The 20167-nt window shown below is 45.3% G+C and overlaps 1 protein-coding gene across 2 annotated transcripts in view; it reads left to right on the forward strand.

Moving 5' to 3' along the window:
• The first annotated feature begins 14136 nt into the window (after window positions 1-14136).
• The window catches only part of EXOC7 (exocyst complex component 7), a 114889-nt gene continuing 108858 nt past the window's right edge, over window positions 14137-20167 (forward strand). The window contains exon 1 of one of the 2 annotated variants that reach the window (XM_075349592.1): window positions 14137-14201. In XM_075349592.1, the coding sequence (XP_075205707.1) occupies window positions 14157-14201 (45 nt within the window). In that variant the 5' untranslated portion in view covers window positions 14137-14156. The remainder of the gene's footprint in view (window positions 14202-20167) is intronic. The other variant, XM_075349588.1, reaches the window with a different exon arrangement.

Genomic DNA, 20167 nt, shown 5'->3' on the forward strand with positions numbered 1-20167 from the left:
CTGAACAGCACAGCTCCATCAACTGTGTACGGTCAAGGCCATGAAAAGGCAGATCCAGTCCTATTCATTCTTAGGCTACTTTCACACATCAGTTTTCTGCATTCAGGCACAATCCTTTTTTTTCCTGATCCAAAGGATCTGGCAAAAAAATGTAAAACCGTATCCACCGGATCCGGTTTTTAACGGATCCGTTACGCCGGATGCGTACAAAACCGGATCCGGTGGATACGGTTTGCATCCGTTTTTGCATCCGGTTTGTCCTTTTTTTTGAAGGATCAGTTTTTTTAATTAATTTGGTGCATGCGCAGTTTACAAAAACGGATCCGGTAGCCGCATCCATTTTTTACCGCATTACGCCGGATCCGGCGTCCATAGGCTTTCATTGGAAAGCACGCCGTATCGCGCCGGATCCGGCGCGATGCAGTTTTTTTGCCGGACAAAAAAACGTTGCAAGACACGTTGCCTCCGGCCGCCGCTTTGATAAATTTTGCCGCATCCGGAAAAAAACGGATGCAACGCAAAGCCATCAGGTACAATCCGGTAACAATGCAAATCTATGGGGATAAAACGGATGCGGTACCGGATCCGTTTAACCCGTTTTTTTCCGGATTGTACCTGATGGAAAAAAACTGATGTGTGAAAGTAGCCTTATAGGGGCAGATGTGAAATACAACCACAGCACTAACAGTTAACAGAGCTCCTCAACTGTTAATATGCAGCCACCAGTGGCACTAAAAGCAGCTGATCAGTGGGGGGGCCATGTGCCAGACATCTACCTTCTGACACTGATGACCTATAGTGACGAAACCTTTTTAAAACTGCCATTTTGTGTTGAATTTGGAGAAAACACTTGTTATATTATTATATAACTTGTTATATTGTGTTAAGCTACAGTTTTTTGTAGGTTACTTCAAACAGCAGAAAGTGTTGAAAGGGTGGGGGGGACTTGATTGCATTAGACAAGACAGTACAATGGGTTTGCATATAGTGTTCCTTTATCAGAGTATTCGCTTATGACACATTTGTTCACCAAGAGGATGAGATGGCCATTCATGTTTGTGGCTGTCTCATTTGTAGTTCACTGAAGTTGTGAAATTCTCTGCTGTTTTTTGAACTCCAAAGGACTTTAGAATCTTGTCTGCTCCTCTTTGATGTTTCAAACAGGAGAGACATTTATGGATTATATTATTACTATAGCATGCATGGGAGCAGCAAACATTGCTAGTGGTAGAATCTAGCAGTATGGCCCCAGTAAGGCTATATGCACACGTGGTGTTTTTTCATGCGTGTTTCCTTGCTTATTTATTATTATTTACACTTCAAGGGATTATAGCGCAGCACTTCACCTCGCACACCGTGCATACAGCATGGTTTGTGAGGCTCTCAATAGCTCAGAGTTAGAGCTCTTTTCCACCTGCGATTTTCATGTGCAAGTGCAATCCGATATACATTGGATTGCACTTGCACCAATGTTAATCAATGAGGCAGTCTCCTCTTTCCTGTTATTTCTCGGCATGAATCGTGCTCTCAGTACAATCACAGCATGCTGTGTTTGGCAGCGAGTCTCAGCTCACGCACCCCCATGCAAGCCTATGGGAGCGTGTAAAACATCGCACTGCACTCGCATGTCATCCGACCGCAGTGCGATGCATGCAGAGACAGGCTGGGGAGGAGATGGGGAGAAAGTGCTCCCTCCATCTTCTCCGCTCTTGTGATGTGACCGCATGACCCTCGGCTGACACCCGCAGCAGAGGGTCATTAGCATATTGCTTCCGATGCTCTCGCATCGGAAGCGGTACTCAAGTGGAAAAGAGCCCCTACTATGATGGCGATCGGGTCACTGTGATCACATTACAGGGACCCGATTGCTAGGTAGAGGTAAGCGATTCCTCTCCCTGCATTCTGAATGCTGCAATTGCGCTGATCGCAGCATTCAGGGGGTTAAACTGCCGGGAACGGAGAAGGCACCGCTCTGGTCAGTGAGAGCCAGGTCCCGGCTCTAACATCAGCAGGAGACCCGTTGGCGATTGCGGGGATACAGTACCTGAACCCCCGCAATCGTCATGATTTAAGCACAAAAAGCAGGAAAAATGCATGTGAAAAAACGAGCAAATGCAATAAAAAAGTGTTTTTTTTAGCTGCTTTTTTCCTACCAAAACATGTTTTTTGTGTGCAGAAATGAAGCACACAAAAAAGCAACGTAGGCACATAGTCTAAAGGTTGCGTACCGCTGAGCTAAATGATGAAAGCCTGCAATCACCTCGGAAGAGCTTACTGCATTCTGATTTACACCATTGTATAAATTAGTATGTAGAGAGCCCCTACTAGTGGTGGATACAGGCTCTCTGCCATGGCTAACTGAGGAACGAGCTGAATGAGCCACTGATCTCCAATGATGACAAAGGGGTTTCCCTAATCCAGTCAACACTTTTAAAGGGAACTTGTCACATGTAAAAACACTACTAACCTGCCAATATGGGGTTAATCTCTTCTGCTCTTAGAGAGCTAGTGAAAAGTTATCACTACTCGTTTTAGGATTGTCCTGGGATCCATGTCACTCGTAGTTGGAGGTGACAGACTGTGGATCACACTCTTTGCTAAAAGTGGATTCTTAAATTGGAAACATATTCTCTATACATAATATAGGGGATAACGTACCAATTGACGGGGGTCCGACTATTGAGGCCCCCAGCTATCCCAAAACCCCCCCTGTGTGCCTGGAGTGGAGGTTAGCCACATGGCCACTTCATTCTTTTAAAAGCCTAGTGTATCGGGATTACTGGGTGCCCGAGGAGATGGACCCCCATCGATCACAATGTTATCAATGCCATGGATAGGTAATAACTTTAAAATCTGAGAATACCTTTTTAAGCTCTCTTAAAGGTCACATAAGACCAATACTGTACCAAAAGTAGACACAAATTCATGAATCAGGCTGCATCACCAAATGGACTGCCCTTAAAAAGGATAATAGGGATGATATACAAAAGGGAAAATCCCTTCATCATCTGGTCATTGAAACTGCTAATCGTAAGAACACTGATTCTAGTATTTATACAAAAAATAAGAAATCTAATTTGCAAATACAAAAAAAAATAGAGAAATATTCTAAAGCTCTACTGCACCACCTAGTGGTTATCTCCAGTAAGTTTTCCCATTTTCATATACTAATGCTGTGTTCACCTCTGCTTTCCATGATTTGCTGCAGCTTATGTAGAAATGGCAGGAACAATAAAGCTGCATGTAAAGCTATTTACCCAGCTAATATAAAGACAGAAACCCAAAAGAACCTCATTATAATGAAAGCACACTTGAAGTATTAGTCTTATAACGCTGCCATAACTTTTTATTTTTCTCTGATGGAACAGAAAATCAGAAATGAGAATGCATATGTGAAATCAGCTTGTACCAATTGTAATTATTAATAATGAGATGCATAGACTACATGGGTCATTCGGTGAAGAACTAAGAAAGCGTGCATAAACCACTATGAAAAGTCACAAAATATTTGCACAAAATATTTTGATGCCAGTTTTGGGCAGCGCCACCAAAATGGTTGGAACTGGGGAGGATCTGGGGTGGGATGAGCCGTGGCTGCATCTACCCATCAAATGTGTTGATGTTTTTTATACCAGAAAGGTTACCCAGCCCAATTTTAGTGGGGCGCCTGCCACTGATAACATGTCAAATTCATTAAGGGGGATGTGCACATTTTATTCCTGCATGACTCTCATTAATACTGGTGTAGGAAACACCAGTCTTAATGAATCAGTGCCTAAGGGTATATTCACATGAACATTTTGTGTTTTATATGCAAACATTTTTGCCTTTAAAAATAACTAAAGGATTCAATTTGTCACATGGTGTTTGTCTCTAAAATCGCTGAGTTTAATGGTGGCATCTGACGGTGTACAAACTGCAGAGTCTGACACTCCTCATTATGCCTCCTTTGATGCTTCTGAGTTACACAGGCAGGCTCGTGCATTGACCAGCTGTGTTCTCATTAGTGATCGGCCTTGCAGGAGTTAATTTCTGGTACCTCTTGGATCACACGTTGTAAGAGACCTATCACAGTCACTCCATGCCTATTTAAGATGGAGGAGCCCTTCTTCACATGCCGACTATAACTTTAGCTACACTGGCCCATGTGCTGTTGTATCCTAGTCCTGCTGGCAATTGTATTAGTTTGTGTGTGGAGTTCTCCCATTATCTCGTTGTTTCCGCTCTGCTCTTATTTTCCTCCTTATCACTTGTTGTCTAAAACCTCTATATGAGCATGTTGTGTCATCGAGTTTTGGTTTCGCGTTTGTCCTTATCTGTGAGTTCAACAACTCCTGTCTCGGCCCTCCCCTGGGGTGAGGGAAAGGTTGCATTAGATCAGTGCTGTTCAGGAGCAGGGAAAGGTAGGCGGCCCAGACATCGTCACTATCAGACGTATCTCTTGAATCAGGGACAGCTAGGGCTCCCCTAGCCTGAGGGTCAATTTAGGAGCCCTGGTACCTGGTTATTCCATCACACCCTGTGATAGAATTTCTTTAATTCTTATTTAATTTTTTTTTCCACTTTCACATACAAGTGGATGACATAGTAGACTATGGCAAGTATGAAAATCACATATCAGTGGTCATGTGATGACTACTGGAATCAGCAAGCAAAACCAAATCCTGAAAGTGAGCAGTAGAAGAGAGGAAGTGCTGGCTCTGCGGAGGGGTAGGTATAGCTGAAAAGAAAATTAGAAAATCCTTTTAAGAGGCTTGAAAAACATATCGATTCACTAATATATTTACACACACACACACACACACACACCATATCACAGAAAAACTGATACATGTAATAAGGATATGTGCATATGATGTCTTACAGACGACAATATACCAGTTGAGGTTTTCAAGCAAAAGATGCTTCAGAAAAATGTTGATGTTTTTTGGTGTATTTATCGATGCTTTTTATGATCACGCCATGGAACCACCGATGGGAGCAGGGGATGGCGCACTGACGCATGCAGGGCAGAGCAAAGTGCATGTGCGCAGGAGCGCAATGCCGACCTGTTGTGATGATGTAGGATGCGTCATCCACACGTAGCAAGGAGGACTGTGATCGCAAGGATAGAAGAGGTGGCACTGGACCTGAGAACAGCAAGGATAGAGGAGGCGCTGGATCCAAGAACAGCGACGCCCATAAGACCGACCATATGGGACCGCCCCACAGGTGAGTAGGTGACAGATTCCCTTTAATTGCTTTCCTTGAGAACATGCTACTCAGCTACAAACAAATGATATAAAATAGGAAAGTTATAAAAACCTACCTTTAAAAAGAAAAATAAAATGCCCAAAATTAGTAATTTTTTTTTTTAAGGCATAGTCTTCTCAAAGGACAAAGTGTCCAAGATAAATACTAAATGAAGATGGTCTATAAACATACAGTGACAACCAGGAGGGTAACAAAGTTTTGAACTTTTGACTTTCAGGCTCCATATCTCACCATCCACTACATACTACAGCTTTGAGCGTGAGACAACTTTCAAGTACTAAGGGTATGAAAAGGATGACATAATGTTCCAGCAGGACAATGACTTGAAGCACGTGTCGAGATTGGCTAAGAAATGGTTCAATGACAATTAAGTAGAGGTGCTGGACTGAGTTGAGGTCTGGTGACTATTGGGACCAATCAAAAACTCGTGTGTAGCATTGAAGAAAGAGCTGTATACATACCCAAGTGAATCAACCAGTATGCACCAAGATTGGAAACGTGTAGAAAAGACCTAGGGTCAGATTTTGGTCGAGACATGCTTAAATCTGATTGAGTGCATACCCATAAGGATTCAGGCAGTGTTTAAAGCCTAAAAGTGGATTTACAAAATAATAAAAATTAAAATTTAGATTTTTAGGAGCAAAACAGTAACAATGCACTAACATGACGAGAATCTGCCTAACTAATCATATGCTAAATAGTTGCAAGTCAAATTTGTGCATGAGATAGCCAAGATGATTGTCTATAAAATGAAGGTAGTCTCACGCTCAAAGATGAAGTGGATGATGAGAAATGGAGCCTGAAAGTCAAAAGTTCAAAACACTGTTACTCTTCTGCTTGTTATTGTATACAAATTTTGTATATTACCCCAATGGGCCAAACATAAAAGTTCATTTTTGTTTGATTATCCAATAAGATCCCTAAGAGGAAAAATCATGCCACAAAAGGAAAGATTTTACAAACCCTATAGATTGCCCTAAAAGGCCAAACGTAAGAGTTACATGCTAGCAGTAAGGTGCCCAGTGCTAAATTGATATATTCATCTATTATACTGAATATAGCAGTAACAGTGGCCAGTACTAAGTTATAATTCCGATGAAGATAGCCGCAAAACACGCATCATGGGGCACAATTGTCAGAACAATTTTTTTCATGCTAATAGGATATGCCTTTGACTAGAGATAAGCGTATGCTCTGGGGGCTGTGATAAGATACCCTAGAGGGCCTTATATAATGTGTGATACCCCTTTATGTAAAGAGAACTTATTTTTTTCCATACTAACAAGTATATCTGGAACCTTAATAAATAGATCAATTTTCTAAAAAGCCCCTAAGGCTGCTTTCACACATCCGGTTTGAGCAGTGCGGCTGAATCCGGCTGTGAAACCTATGCAACGGATGCGGCGAAAACACCGCATCCTTTGCATAAGTTTTTACATGCGGCCCGTCCATTTTTTTCCAGTTGCGGCACGCTACTGAGCATGCGCAGTGGAAGAAACCGCATGCGGCGGCCGGATGCGTTTTTTCCGCATCGCGCCGCATCCGGCGTCCATAGGCATGCATTGCAAAATGTGCCGCAGCGGCCGGATGCGGCGCGATGCGGATTTTTGCCGGAGCAAAAAACGTGCCAGGGAACGTTCCATCCGGCCGCGGCATCAGCTAAATCTGCCGCATGCGGCAAAAAACGGACCAAATGCAAGCCCATGCGGCACAATACGGCACTAATGTAAGTCCACGCAAAAAAACCCGCAACCAGCGGCAAAAAAAAACGGTTGCGGTTTTTCTGCAGAGCGCCGTATTGTGCCGCAGAGCAAAAACCAGATGTGTGAAAGTAGCCTTAGGCTATGTTCACACACTGCGTTTTTTACCTGCGTTTTGGGTCCGTTTTTGCTGCAGAAATTTCTTGAGAAATTCTTGTAACCTTTCTGCAGACATTCCCCAGCAAAACCTATGGGTAAAAAAATTAGCTGTGCGCACACTGCGTTTTTTTCTTAAGAAAATTCTTTCAGTAGATTTTCTTAAGAAAAAGAATGAGCATGTCACTTCTTTTCTGCAGCTAACTGCGTTTTTTTGCCATAGATAATTGGCACAATAACGCAGGGAGCAACCAGCGGTAAAAACGCACCAAAAACGCACCGAAAACGCGGCAAAAACGCACCGAAAACGCGGCAAAAACGCAGGTGCGTTTTTGGTGCGTTTTTTAACGCAGGTGCACTAATCCTTCACTCTTAAGAAATTTCTTAAGAAATTTCTTAAGAAAAATCATTTTTCTAGTGTGAACATAGCCTAAGAGGAAGCATATCTCCTACAGGTGTCTGACTTAATTTATCTCCACATTAGAGGCTAAATTTTAATTACTTTTGTTAAAATTGTCAAACAATCTAATCCTGTGAAATAGCTTAACATTTTATCACAATTAGGTCTATAGCAATAATTTTCCTTTTTAGCTTATTTTTGCAGCAGAGGTGGCCATCTAGTGGCTATCTTCAGTATAACAGAAGGATATATTTTGCACTGGCCACTGTTACTGCTATCTTCAGTATAATAGAAGAATATATCAATTTAGCACTGGGCACCTTACTGCTACAATGCAAAAAAATATATATATTTTTTTGTGGTATTGTCACATGGTGTTTGGCTCTAAACTTGCTAAGTACTATGACGCTGTTCACACTGCAGAATTTGACACTTCAGACTATGCCTCCTTTGGTGCTTTTGAGTAACACAGACAGGCTCAGGAGTCGATCAGCTGTGTTCTCATTAGGGAACAGGCTTGCAGGAGTTAATTTCTGCTAGCCTGCTGGTTACTTCTTGGATCACATGTTGTAGAAGACCTATCAAAGTCACTCCCCGTTTTTTTTAACCTGGTGGAGCCTGACTTCCCATGCAGACTATAGCTTTTATTAAACTGGTCCATGCGCTGTTGTATCCCAGTTCTGCTGGTGATTATATTATGAGTGGCTGCTGATAAGTATTTGGCTTTACCCAGAAAGAAACAAGATAGGATGATGAAACTTTACATTTATTCCATATACTCTCCACTGATGTCAACATACTTCTTCACACTTCTCAGCAGCCCCTTGTAGCAGACATCATGGGGAATTCACGTGAACGTGTTTGTGTCATTATCCATGACCATTTGGACATGAAGAAGATATCTGCAAAGTGGGTCCACAAATATTTGACAACAGATCAGAGAAGCATGCGAGTGAAAACTTCCCGGTCTATTTGTCAGCGTTTCCGGACTGATAAGAACTTCCTGGATCGACTGGTCACTATGGATGAGACCTGGAATTATTTGCATGACCCTGAAAACAAGGAGCAGTCAAAAGAGTGGAGGCACAGTGGTTGTCCTCATCCAAAGAAGTTCAGGGTGCAAAAATCAGCCACTAAGGTGATGGCATCTGTGTTCTGGGATAAGGAGGGCGTGCTGCTAGTGGGCTACCTACAAAAGGGTTCCACCTTATATGCAAGGTATTACATTGAACTTTTGGACCAACTGAAGGCAGCTCTGAAGGCCAAAAGGCATGGCAAGCTGTCCAAAGGAATCTTGTTCCTGCAAGACAACACCTCTGCTCTCACTGCACAAGCGACCACGGCAAAACTGGCAGAGCTGGCCTTCCAGCTGGTTGACCAACCACCTTATTCCCCAGATCTAGCTCCCTCTGACTATCATGTTTCCAAACCTAAAGAAACACCTCAAGGGTACCAAATTTCACACCATTTCTGATGCTATGGCGGCTACGGATGTCTGGTTTGAGGCACAACCGAAATCCTTTTTTTTGCTAGTCTTACAGAACTTGGAATACCGATGTAAGAAGTGTGTTGACATCAGTGGAGAGTATAACGAATAAATGTAAAGTTTCATCCTATCTCGTTTTTTTCTGGGTAAAGCCAAAGACTTAGCAGCCCATCGTAGTTCAGTGTGTTATTAGGTGGATTCCCAAGCTAAAATTACTGGTTCAAATCACGAAAAAGCTATGAAGAAGATTGCCCAAGATTAGAAAAATAGCATCAGCAAGCTCATCGATTGCGGTCTTTCAACCAAGAAAACTGACAAACTGTATCATGTGAGTGCCATGACAGTTGGAAGAATATTAAACAAAGTCTGTCCATCTATTCAAAACTCAAGAGGTGGACGTCCAGGCACAATATCAGAAGTCAACAAATTAGCAACTCCCAAGGTCTATCAGTTCTAGCATGACAAACCCAGCAGTGGAGGTGGCTCGTATGCATTCTAAGGCCCCCTTCACACGTCAGTGAAAAACACTGACGTTCTTCACTGATGTGTAAAAGACGCACATGTCCCTCCCTGTTCCGTGATTCACGGCACACGTGGGTTATCCATGTGCAATCCGTGATTGCAAATGGACATTACTCACCTGCCTTCACTCCTGCTGTCCATGGTGCTGAACTCCTCGGCTCTGCAGCGTCCGCCCACCGCTCTCTGCAGCTACTTCCGGGTCGGCTGTTCCTGCTTTCATGAATATTCATGAGCTGGGCAGGAGCTGCAGAGAGTGGAGGCTGCACAGCAAATCGCTGGAAAGGTTAGTTGAAAATGTTTATTATTTAATATGTCAGTGTTTTTCTGGTACGTGTTTCACGGATCACACATGGATCACACCATAGTGTGGTCCGTGGGTCATCAGTGATGCCAGAAAAAAACGGACTTGTCTCCATGCAGAATCACGGACACGTGTGTACACTGCACGGAGACACGTTCAGTGAAAAATCACTGATGTGTGAGCAGACCCATTGATTATAATGGGTCTGCGTATGTCAGTGATTCTGGTACGTACAAAAAAAAAAGCACATACGTACCAGAATCACTGACGTGTGAAGGGGGCCTTATAGTAAGATCACAGACGGCCATGCAAGTACTGTGCAACACATGTTTCACAACTCTGGAATGGTGGCCCGAAAGAAGGTGAAGAAGCCCTGACTTCAAAATTGTCATAAGAAGCGTTGTCTCGAGTTTGTAAAGAAGTATGAAAAGTGGACAGTAGAAATTGGAAACAGATAATTTAGAGCAATGAAACGAGTCAATAGACTAGGCTCTGATGGGTGCAAATAGGACTGCATCAAGCAAGGGAAAAAGGGGCTAACAGACTGCTAAATTAAAGCATCAAAATGCTAATGCCATACCTAGAAGCAGCTCCAGACCTTTTTGCTTGCTTAATGGATGATGGATTAAAAAGGCAATAGCTCATTAAAGAGCTGATGAAATAATGGTCTACTTACTTTTGGTCCCATGAAAAAGAGACAGCTACATATTAAAGAGCTGTAATTTCTAAACCCTTGTTCCTATTAGGATGAGAATACCCTTAAATTAAAGCTGAGAGTCTGCACTTTAAGCCCATATTAACTGTATCTTGAATATATTCAGGTGAATAGCTAAAATGCCAAAACTGAAATCACTGTCCAAATATTTCCAGACCTAACTAAATGTTGCTATCTAATATATTCATTTATTTATTACAGTCGCACGCATGCACAATATACTGTGAAAAAGCTCTTTATAAATAGGGTAAAAATGATGCTGCAAAGGAGTGCATTGAAACAGAATTGTTTTTTTTATTAATAAGCAAGACGCAAAGTGAATGATCCGTCCGGTTTTTGCCGCTTGCGGCATGCTACTGAGCATGCGCAGTGGCAAAAACCGCATGCGGCAGCCGGATGCGGTTTTTGCCGCATCGCGCCGCATCCGGCCGCCTTTACTGTTGGCTTGAGACACATCTCAAGGAGGCAGCGCTCACCATTTATTCTCTAGACAATCATTCTTCCAGATGTCCCAAACAGTCTGAATGTGGCTTCATCAGAGAAAATAACATTACTCCAGCCCTCTGCAGTCCAGTCCCTGTAATTATTGCAAAATGCCAGTCTGTCCTTGATGTTTTTCTTGGAGAGTAGTAGCTTAATTGTTGTTCCTCTTTCACCAGGCGAGCCTTCGAAACCCCTAGCCTCACTATATGTGCAATTGCTTTGAAAAGGCACAAAATGTTTGCAAAATAGGGAGCTGTGCAAAAATATTGCAACTTCTGGCATTTGCACCATAAGTAGATCATTTTGTGGCAGGGCTGAAAGTCAGTGGAAATTGTGTGGTTATTTTCATGGCAAGGAATGACTGACAAAATTTGACATTCATCTGATCACTCTTTATAACAATCTAAAGTCAAAGCAAATTGCCATTATAAAAACTGAAGCAGGAAACTTTGTGAAATACAAAATTTGTGTCATTCACAAAATGTTTGAACACGACTACCGTATATTGTTTGGAGAAGTCTGTCCAGAAGTGGCCTTCATTGAAGAATTGTGGCCAATAAACATAATATCGACATGGAAAAAAAAGCCAAAAGAATCAACTATGGAAAAAAGCGGTGCAGAAAGATGGCAGCAGGTGCTTTCGACTAAAGGCCACTTTACACGCAACAACATCGCTAACGAGATGTCGTTGGGGTCACGGAATTTGTGACGCAAATCCGGCCTCGTTAGTGACGTCGTTGCGTATGAAACGTACGAACAACCGCTAACGATCAAAAATACTCACCATATCGTTGATCGTTGACATGTCGTTCTAATCTCAAATATCGTTGCTGCTTTTAGACGCAGGTTGTTCGTCGTTCCTGCGGCAGCACACATCACTATGTGTGACACCGCAGGAACGAGGAACAACATCGTACCTGCGGCCGCCGGCAACGAGGAAGGAAGGAGGTGGGCGGAATGTTACGGCCGCTCATCTCCGCCCCTCCGCTTCTATTGGGCGGTCGCAAAAGGCCGCTTTACACGCAGCAACATCGCTAAAGCGATGTCGTTGGGGTCACGGAATTCGGCTGCGTTAGCGATGTCGTTGTGTGTGACACTTACGTGCGTTCAACAAAGGTCGCAAAATCGTGCAAAATCGTTTATCGTTGGCATGCTCCCCTATTCCCAAATATCGTTGCAGCTGCAGGTACGATGTTGTTCGTTGTTCCTGCGGCAGCACACATCGCTATATGTGACACCGCAGGAATGAGGAACCTCCCCTTACCTGCGGCCGCCGGCAATGAGGAAGGAAGGAGGTGGGCGGGATGTTCGTCCCGCTCACCTCCGCCTCTCCACTTCGATTGGGTGGCCGCTTAGTAACGTCGCTGTGACGCCGAACGAAACGCCCCCTTAGAAAGGAGGCGGTTCGCCGGTCACAGCGACGTCGCTAGGCAGGTAAGTAGTATGACGGGTCCGAGCGATGTTGTGCGCTACGAGCAGCAATTTGCCTGTGACGCACAACCGATGGGAGCAGGCACGCATGCTAGCGATCTCGCTAGCGAGATCGCAGCGTGTAAAGTAGCCTTTAGAAAGGAGGCGGTTCGCCGGCCACAGCGACGTTGCTAGGAAGGTAAGTGTGTGTGACGGGTGTTAGCAATGTTGTGCGCCAGGGGCAGCGATTTGCCCATGACTCACAACTGACGGGGGCAGGTGCTTTCACCAGCGACATCACTAGTGATGTCACTGTGTGTAAAGTGGCCTTAATAAGACAAAATGTGAAAAATTTGGCTGTAAGGGAAGGAAGTTCGTTAGGGTATGATTCCCCTTGCGTATGACTTGTGCGAGTCTCGCATCAGTATCACCCGGCAGAACACACAATCTCCTGACAGAAGCGGGTCTGCTGTATGCATTTTCATGCAGCCGACCCGCTCCTGTCAGGAGAGTGTGTGGCCGTGATGGGTGATAACGATGCAAGACTCGCACAAGTCATACGCAAGGGGAATCATACCCTAACGAACTTCTGGAAAACAATAAAATAATGAGGGTCTGCAGGCAACAGTGAAGCAAGGTGAAGGTTCCTTGCAAGTTTGGGGCTGCATTTTAGCAAATGGAGTTAGGTATTTTGTCAGGATTAATAGTGTCCTCAATGCTGTGAAATAGAGGTGGATGTCATTAGGTGCTAAGCTCCAGTGTAAAGAAGAACAGAGACCTTGAAGTGATGATTTGGCCCCCACAGTGGCCTAATCTCAACATCATTAAAGGGTTATTCCCATCTCCAAGATCCTATCCCAATATGTAGTAGGTGTAATAATAATAGCAAATGCCTTCAATTAGAAATGAAGTATAGTTCTCCTGATTCACAATATAACTTACCTCATGTGCAGGGCATTGCAGGACCTCAGGTATCTATAGTTACGACCACAAGCAACTAACTAACTGTCACTCTGCGTGGCCGTAACCATGGATACCTAACCTGTAATGCCCTGCACAAGAGACATGGCTGTATCAGGAAAACTATACTACATTTCTAATTGGAGGTGTTTGCTAATATTATATTATTATTATTATTATTATTATTATAATACCTACTACATATTGGGATACGATATTGGAGATGGGAATAACCCTTTAAGTCTCATGGATTACATGAAGACACAGAAGGATTTGCACAAGTCTACATCCACAGAAGATCTGAGGTTAGTTCTCCAAGATGTTTGGAACAACCTCCCTGCTGAGCTTCTTCAAAAACTGTGTGCAAGCGTACCTAGAAAAACTAATGCTTATTCTAAAACACATAGTGGTCACACCACATATTAATTGGATTTAGATTTCTCGTTTATTAATTCACTTTGTATTTTAATTGATACTTAACATTTCCATTTTTAAAAGTATTCTTACTTTTCAGCATTTTTTTCCACACCTGCCTAAGACTTTTGCACAGTACTGTATAAATATATATATACTCACTTCTGTTCCTTGTGTTCATATACATCTGCTGTACGGTGGGTCCCTAGTTTGGTGGGGCCCACAGCATTAACCAATCATATTAGGCCTGTGTCTATATCAGTTTACCAGGTTGCCTAGGCGACCTAAGCCCGCATACCCACCAATAGACTGAACTTATGAACAGATCAGCGGCAGAGAGACAGACATCACCCCTAATGCATAGCTCGGAGGCAGGCACGTTTGCGGAGAGAGGCATCAGGGTATGTTCCACTGAAATTGGAGACGGCATGGACACACGGGTCCTTTCATCAGGGAGTTAGCACTTACATGGAGCGTCTCATACCTGCGGGCCAGCAGTCCAGTAACGGGCCATTAGTCCTACCCTTAGTTACTGAATTCCTCACAGTAGACTTTATGGATGAATCCTTCATTGGAAATAACATGTCAGGAGGCATGTAGAGACATCTACGGCATTGTATGTGTTAGGGTACTTTCACACATCCGGATTTTTGCTCTGCGGCACAATACGGCGTTCTGCAGAAAAACCGCAACCGGCTTTTGTAACGCCGATTGCGGTTTTTTTTTGCATTGACTTACATTAGTGCCGCATTGTGCCGTAGGGGCTTGCGTTCGGTCCGGTTTTTGCCGCATGCGGCAGATTTAGCCGATGCGGCGGCCGGATCGAACGTACCCTGCAACGTTTTTTGCTCCGGCAAAAAACACCGCATCGCGCCGCATCCGGCCGCTGCGGCGCATTTTTCAATGCATCCCTATGGAGGCCGGATGCGGCGCGATGCGGAAAAAACCGCATCCGGTCGCCGCATGCGGTATTTTCCACTGCGCATGCTCAGTAGCATGCCGCAACCGGAAAAAACCGGACCGGCCGCATGTAAAAACGTATGCAAAGGATGCGGTGTTTTCACCGCATCCGTTGCATAGTTTTCACAGCCGGATTGAGCCGCAGGGCTCAAACCGGATGTGTGAAAGTAGCCTTAGGGACAGCTATACCTCCCAACTGTGAAAAACAAAAAAGAGAGACACTTAAAACTGTGGTGTGTCAAGCCACTTCTCTAACATCGCCTAGTTCTTTCTATGTGTCCACACATAGATATTGTTCCTAGTGAAGCCCATTAGTGTTCCCACACAGTACTGCTTTCATGATCCCCCCCAAAAGCTCCCACAGTATATCCCCCCACATATATTATGATGCCCTGCAGCTCCCTCAGACACAGTTTGATATCCCCATAGCCACCCCCACACAGTATAGTTCCCGAAATACCCCCCCCACACACAGCATAATAGCCACATAGTCCCCACAAAGTAACACATAATGATGCCCCCACCACACCTTCACACAAGCATCACAAGCCTACTCGCTAGGTAGTGCCTAAAAACCTGCCAACATAATCAGGTCATGTAATATTCTTAGGTCAGGAGACCTTAAGGTCCTTGCAGGACCTTCAGCTTCTACCAGAATGGTGAGGCAAGGATGAAATCAAGACAAACCCCGGAGCTCCTGGGACACCAGGACAGGGTATAACAGGGTATTCTATTGAACATTGATCTCTGCATGCCTATACAGGCATTCTGTAGCACCACCTAGAGCCCCATACAGGCATTGGTAGCACCACCTAGAGCCCCATACATAAACTCTGCATTCACCGTGGCCTATACATGCGTTCTACATTGCCACTGAGGTCTCCATACATTTGTTCTGTAGCACCACGTGGGTGTTGGTGTGTGTGTGTATGTATATATGTATATATATATATATATATATATATATATATATTACCCCCTCATGTTCAGCACAAATAGTATGTCCACACAGACAAATATAAATATATTACGCACACACATATAATAATACACAGACGTAGCACATATATAATAGTACACACACATATAATATATACACACACACGTAGCACACATTATAGTATATACACACACAGCACACATAATAGTATATACACATACACGAAGCACACACAATAATATATACACATACATGTACCACACCAGTGGCATAGCTATTGTTTCAGCTTAGGGGGGGGGGGGAAACATCTGATTGCGCCCCTAACCAGGTAACCATGATAACTACGGTGGCGCAGACTAATCATGGGTATAGTGGAACCTCGGCAGATGACACTGATATTACCGCTGTATGGTGACTATATAGTGGTAGATATCGGTCCTGCAGCACATACAAGAGATCACAGTGCAGTGACTTAGGGGTACTTTGCACACTACGACATCGCAGGTGCGATGTCGGTGGGGTCAAATAGAAAGTGACGCACATCCGGCGTCGCTGTCGGCATCGGAGTATGTGAATCGTTTTTACTACAATTAACGAGCGCAAAAGCGCCGAAATCGTATGATCGGTGTAGGGTCGGTCATTTCCATAATTTCGGAAGGACTGATGTTACGATGTTGTTCCTCGCTCCTGCGGCAGCACACACCGCTGCCTATGAAGCCGCAGGAGCGAGGAACATCTCCTACCTGCATCCCGGCTGCAATGCGGAAGGAAGGAGGTGAGCGGGATGTTTACGTCCCGCTCATCTCCGCCCCTCCGCTTCTATTGGCCGCCTGCCGTGTGACGTCGCTGTGACGCCGAACGCCCCCTTAGGAAGGAGGCGGTTCGCCAGCCAGAGCGACGTCGCAGGGCAGGTTAGTGCATGTGAAGCTGGCGTAGCGATAATGTTCGCTACGGCAGCTATCACAAGATATCGCAGCTGCGACGGGGGCGGGACTATCGCGTTCGGCATCGCTACCATCGGCTTGTGATGTTGTAGTGTGCAAAGTACCCCTTACAGCTGACATTCTTTCGGATGGAATTGTTCGTCTTTTCCATCTGGCCCAGACCGACATGACAACTTCTTCCAGCCACAACTCGTCTACAGAAATTGCAACAAAGACACATTTGACTCCTCACACTTCTGGCACCGAACCCCATCTAATCCCAACCTGCACAAACTCCTCATCCTGCCGTCACCCCAATACTGAGCCACTGCTGTTGTATGTGTCCCTATTACTGCACCTGCTGTGTGGCACAAAAACCGTGCTCCTCTTACTGCCACACATAGTAATGCCACCACTGTGCTCCCACATGGTAATAATGCCACCACTGTGCCCCCCACATACTAATGACAAAACTGTGCCCCCACATACTAATGTCACCACTGTGCACCCACATGGTAATAATGCCACCACTGTGCCCCCCACATACTAATGTCACCACTGTGCCCCCCACATACTAATGACAAAACTGTGCCCCCACATGGTAATAATGCCACCACTGTGCCCCCCACATACTAATGACAAAACTGTGCCCCCACATACTGTCACCACTGTGCCCCTCACATACTAATGACAAAACTGTGCCCCCACATACTAATGTCACCACTGTGCCCCCCACATACTAATGACAAAACTGTGCCCCCACATACTAATGTCACCACTGTGCCCCTCACATACTAATGCCTCCACTGTGCCCCCACATGGTAATAATGCCACCACTGTGCCCCCACATGGTAATAATGCCACCACTGTGCCTCCCACATAGTAATGCCACCACTGTGCCCCCACATGGTAATAATGCCCCCACTGTGCCCCCACTTGGTAATAATGCCACCACTGTACCCCCCATATAGTAATGCCACTACTGTGCCCCCACATAATGCCACCACTGTGCCCCCACATGGTAATAATGCCACCACTGTGCCTCCCACATAATAATGCCCCCACATGGTAATAATGCCACCACTGTGCCCCCCACATAGTAATGCCACCACTGTGCCTCCCACATGGTAATAATGACCCACTGTGCCTCCCACATAATGCCCCCACATAGTAATAATGCCACCACCGTGCCCCCCACATAGTAATGCCACCACTGTGCCCCCACATGGTAATAATGCCACCACTGTGCCCCCCACATAGTAATGCCACCACTGTGCCCCCACATGGTAATAATGCCCCCACTGTGCCCCCACATGGTACTAATGCCACCACTGTACCCCCCATATAGTAATGCCACTACTGTGCCCCCACATGGTAATAATGTCACCACTGTGCCTCCCACATAATAATGTCACCACTGTGCCCCCCACATATTAATGCCACCACTGTGCCCTTTACATGGTAAAATGCCTCATTTGTGCCCTCTAAATGGTAACATTTCCCCCTAGAAAATATTAATGACCTGTGTAAGTGCCCTAGAAAAGTGCCCACATATTGCTCCTAGAAAGTAATAATGCCCCCAGTGTGCCTTTGACGGTCACAATACTCTGAGTGCCCCTATAACAATAATGGTTCCTAAGTCTCCACTTAACATTTAATAAAGTCCCTCTCATGTACAGCTCGTCTATATACAGTATGAAGCACTTATACCTCCCCTATACACAGTATGATGTTCCCATGGCTCCCCTATACACAATATGATGCCTCTACACTTCCTCTATGCACAGTATGATGCCTCTACACCTACCCTATACACAGTATGATAACCGTACAGCTCCCCTATACACAGTATACCTCTACACCTCCCCTTACAAAGTTTGATATCGCCACTATACATAGTATGATACCTCTACCCCTCCCCTATACACAATCTGATACCTCTACCCCTCCCCTATACACAATATGATACCTCTACCCCTCCCCTATACACAGTATGATTCCTCTACACCTCCCCTATACACAGTAGGATGCCTCTACCCCTCCCCTATACACAGTAAGATGCCTCTACCCCTCCCCTATACACAGTATGATGGGCCTACAGCTCCCCCCAAAGCAGTCCACACACTGTATAATGGACACCATAGTAGCTGACACACTGATTAATTGTTCCCACAGCAGTCCCCACATTGTATAATGGCTTCAATAGTGGCCCCACACACTGTATGAGGGCCCCCAAAGTAGTTCTCACAGTATATGACAGCCCGCATATTAGCTCCGATACAGTATAAAGGCCCCCCATTAGCTCTCACACTGTATAATGACCCCTACATTAGCTCCCACACTGTATAAAGGCTCCTCACACTCTATACGTGCCCCCCACACCAGTGGCATAACTAGAGTCCGATGGTCCCCGATGCAACATTTGGATCTGCCCCCCCCCCCCCAATTCTCATGTTTATGTCACATGTACGAGCCCTTTCAGCTTTCTAAAACCTATCAATACATGTGTTACTCCCCCCTCATTATGTAATAATGTCCCCCATCCTGGTATTTATAGTATATCCCAATCCTGGTGTATATGGACCCCCAGTCTGGTGTATATAGGCCCCCGAAATGGGTCCCATTCTGGTGTATATGGACTGCCAACCTGGGTCCCATGCTAGTGTATATGGGCTTCCACCCTGGGCCCCATGCTAGTATATATGGGCCCTCATGTTAGTATATATGAGCCCCCAGCCTGATGCATGTGGGCCTTCAGCCTGGGCCCTGTGCTGGTGTATATGGGCTCCCAGCCTTGGTATACATGTCCCATGTTCTGCGTTTTACAAACAAAAAAAAAAAAAATCATATACTCACCTGCTCCATCAAGTCTTGAGCTGTGCAGTGCAGGCAGGACATTGCACGCACAAGACAGCAGAGTCCCGGCGCTGAGCGATTACGTCACCACGCTGGGACTCTGTGTCCTGCGTGTGCGCTGTCATCATCAGCAGTGCAGGGAGATCATGTCTCCTCCACACTGCCGCAGAGGTGAACTATATCGGCGCGCACAGCATAGTTAATGGTATCGCAGCTCTGGGTAGGCCCCCTCTGAACATGTGGCCCGGGGCGGCCACACCCTCTGCCCCCCGCCAGCTACGCTACTGTACACACACAATAGTATACACACACACAGGTAGCACACATATCTATATATATAATTGCCTTATTCTGTCTGTCTGTCTGTCTGTCTGTCTGTCTGTCTGTCTGTCATGCTCCGAAATTGTGTCCTTACGGTGACACAAAGCTGATTGGCCGCTGGGCTCGCCATGGCCCCGCCCCCCCACACGGATTGGCCTCTCGCCCCGGCTCTCTGCAGGCCCCGCCCCCTCACGCAATGCACGCTCGCTGTGGCCCAACTGACACTGGGCTCCGATTCCCAGGTGAGTACACACACATCAGATCACACTCACTCTCACACTCACTCTCACACATCACATCCACACATCACATCCACACATCACAACATGCTGGGATATCGCTTGCTTCTACACCGGCTCCGTCAGGA

The sequence above is a fragment of the Anomaloglossus baeobatrachus genome, chromosome 5 (assembly GCF_048569485.1).
Source record: "Anomaloglossus baeobatrachus isolate aAnoBae1 chromosome 5, aAnoBae1.hap1, whole genome shotgun sequence".
Classification (NCBI taxonomy): Eukaryota; Metazoa; Chordata; class Amphibia; order Anura; family Aromobatidae; genus Anomaloglossus; species Anomaloglossus baeobatrachus.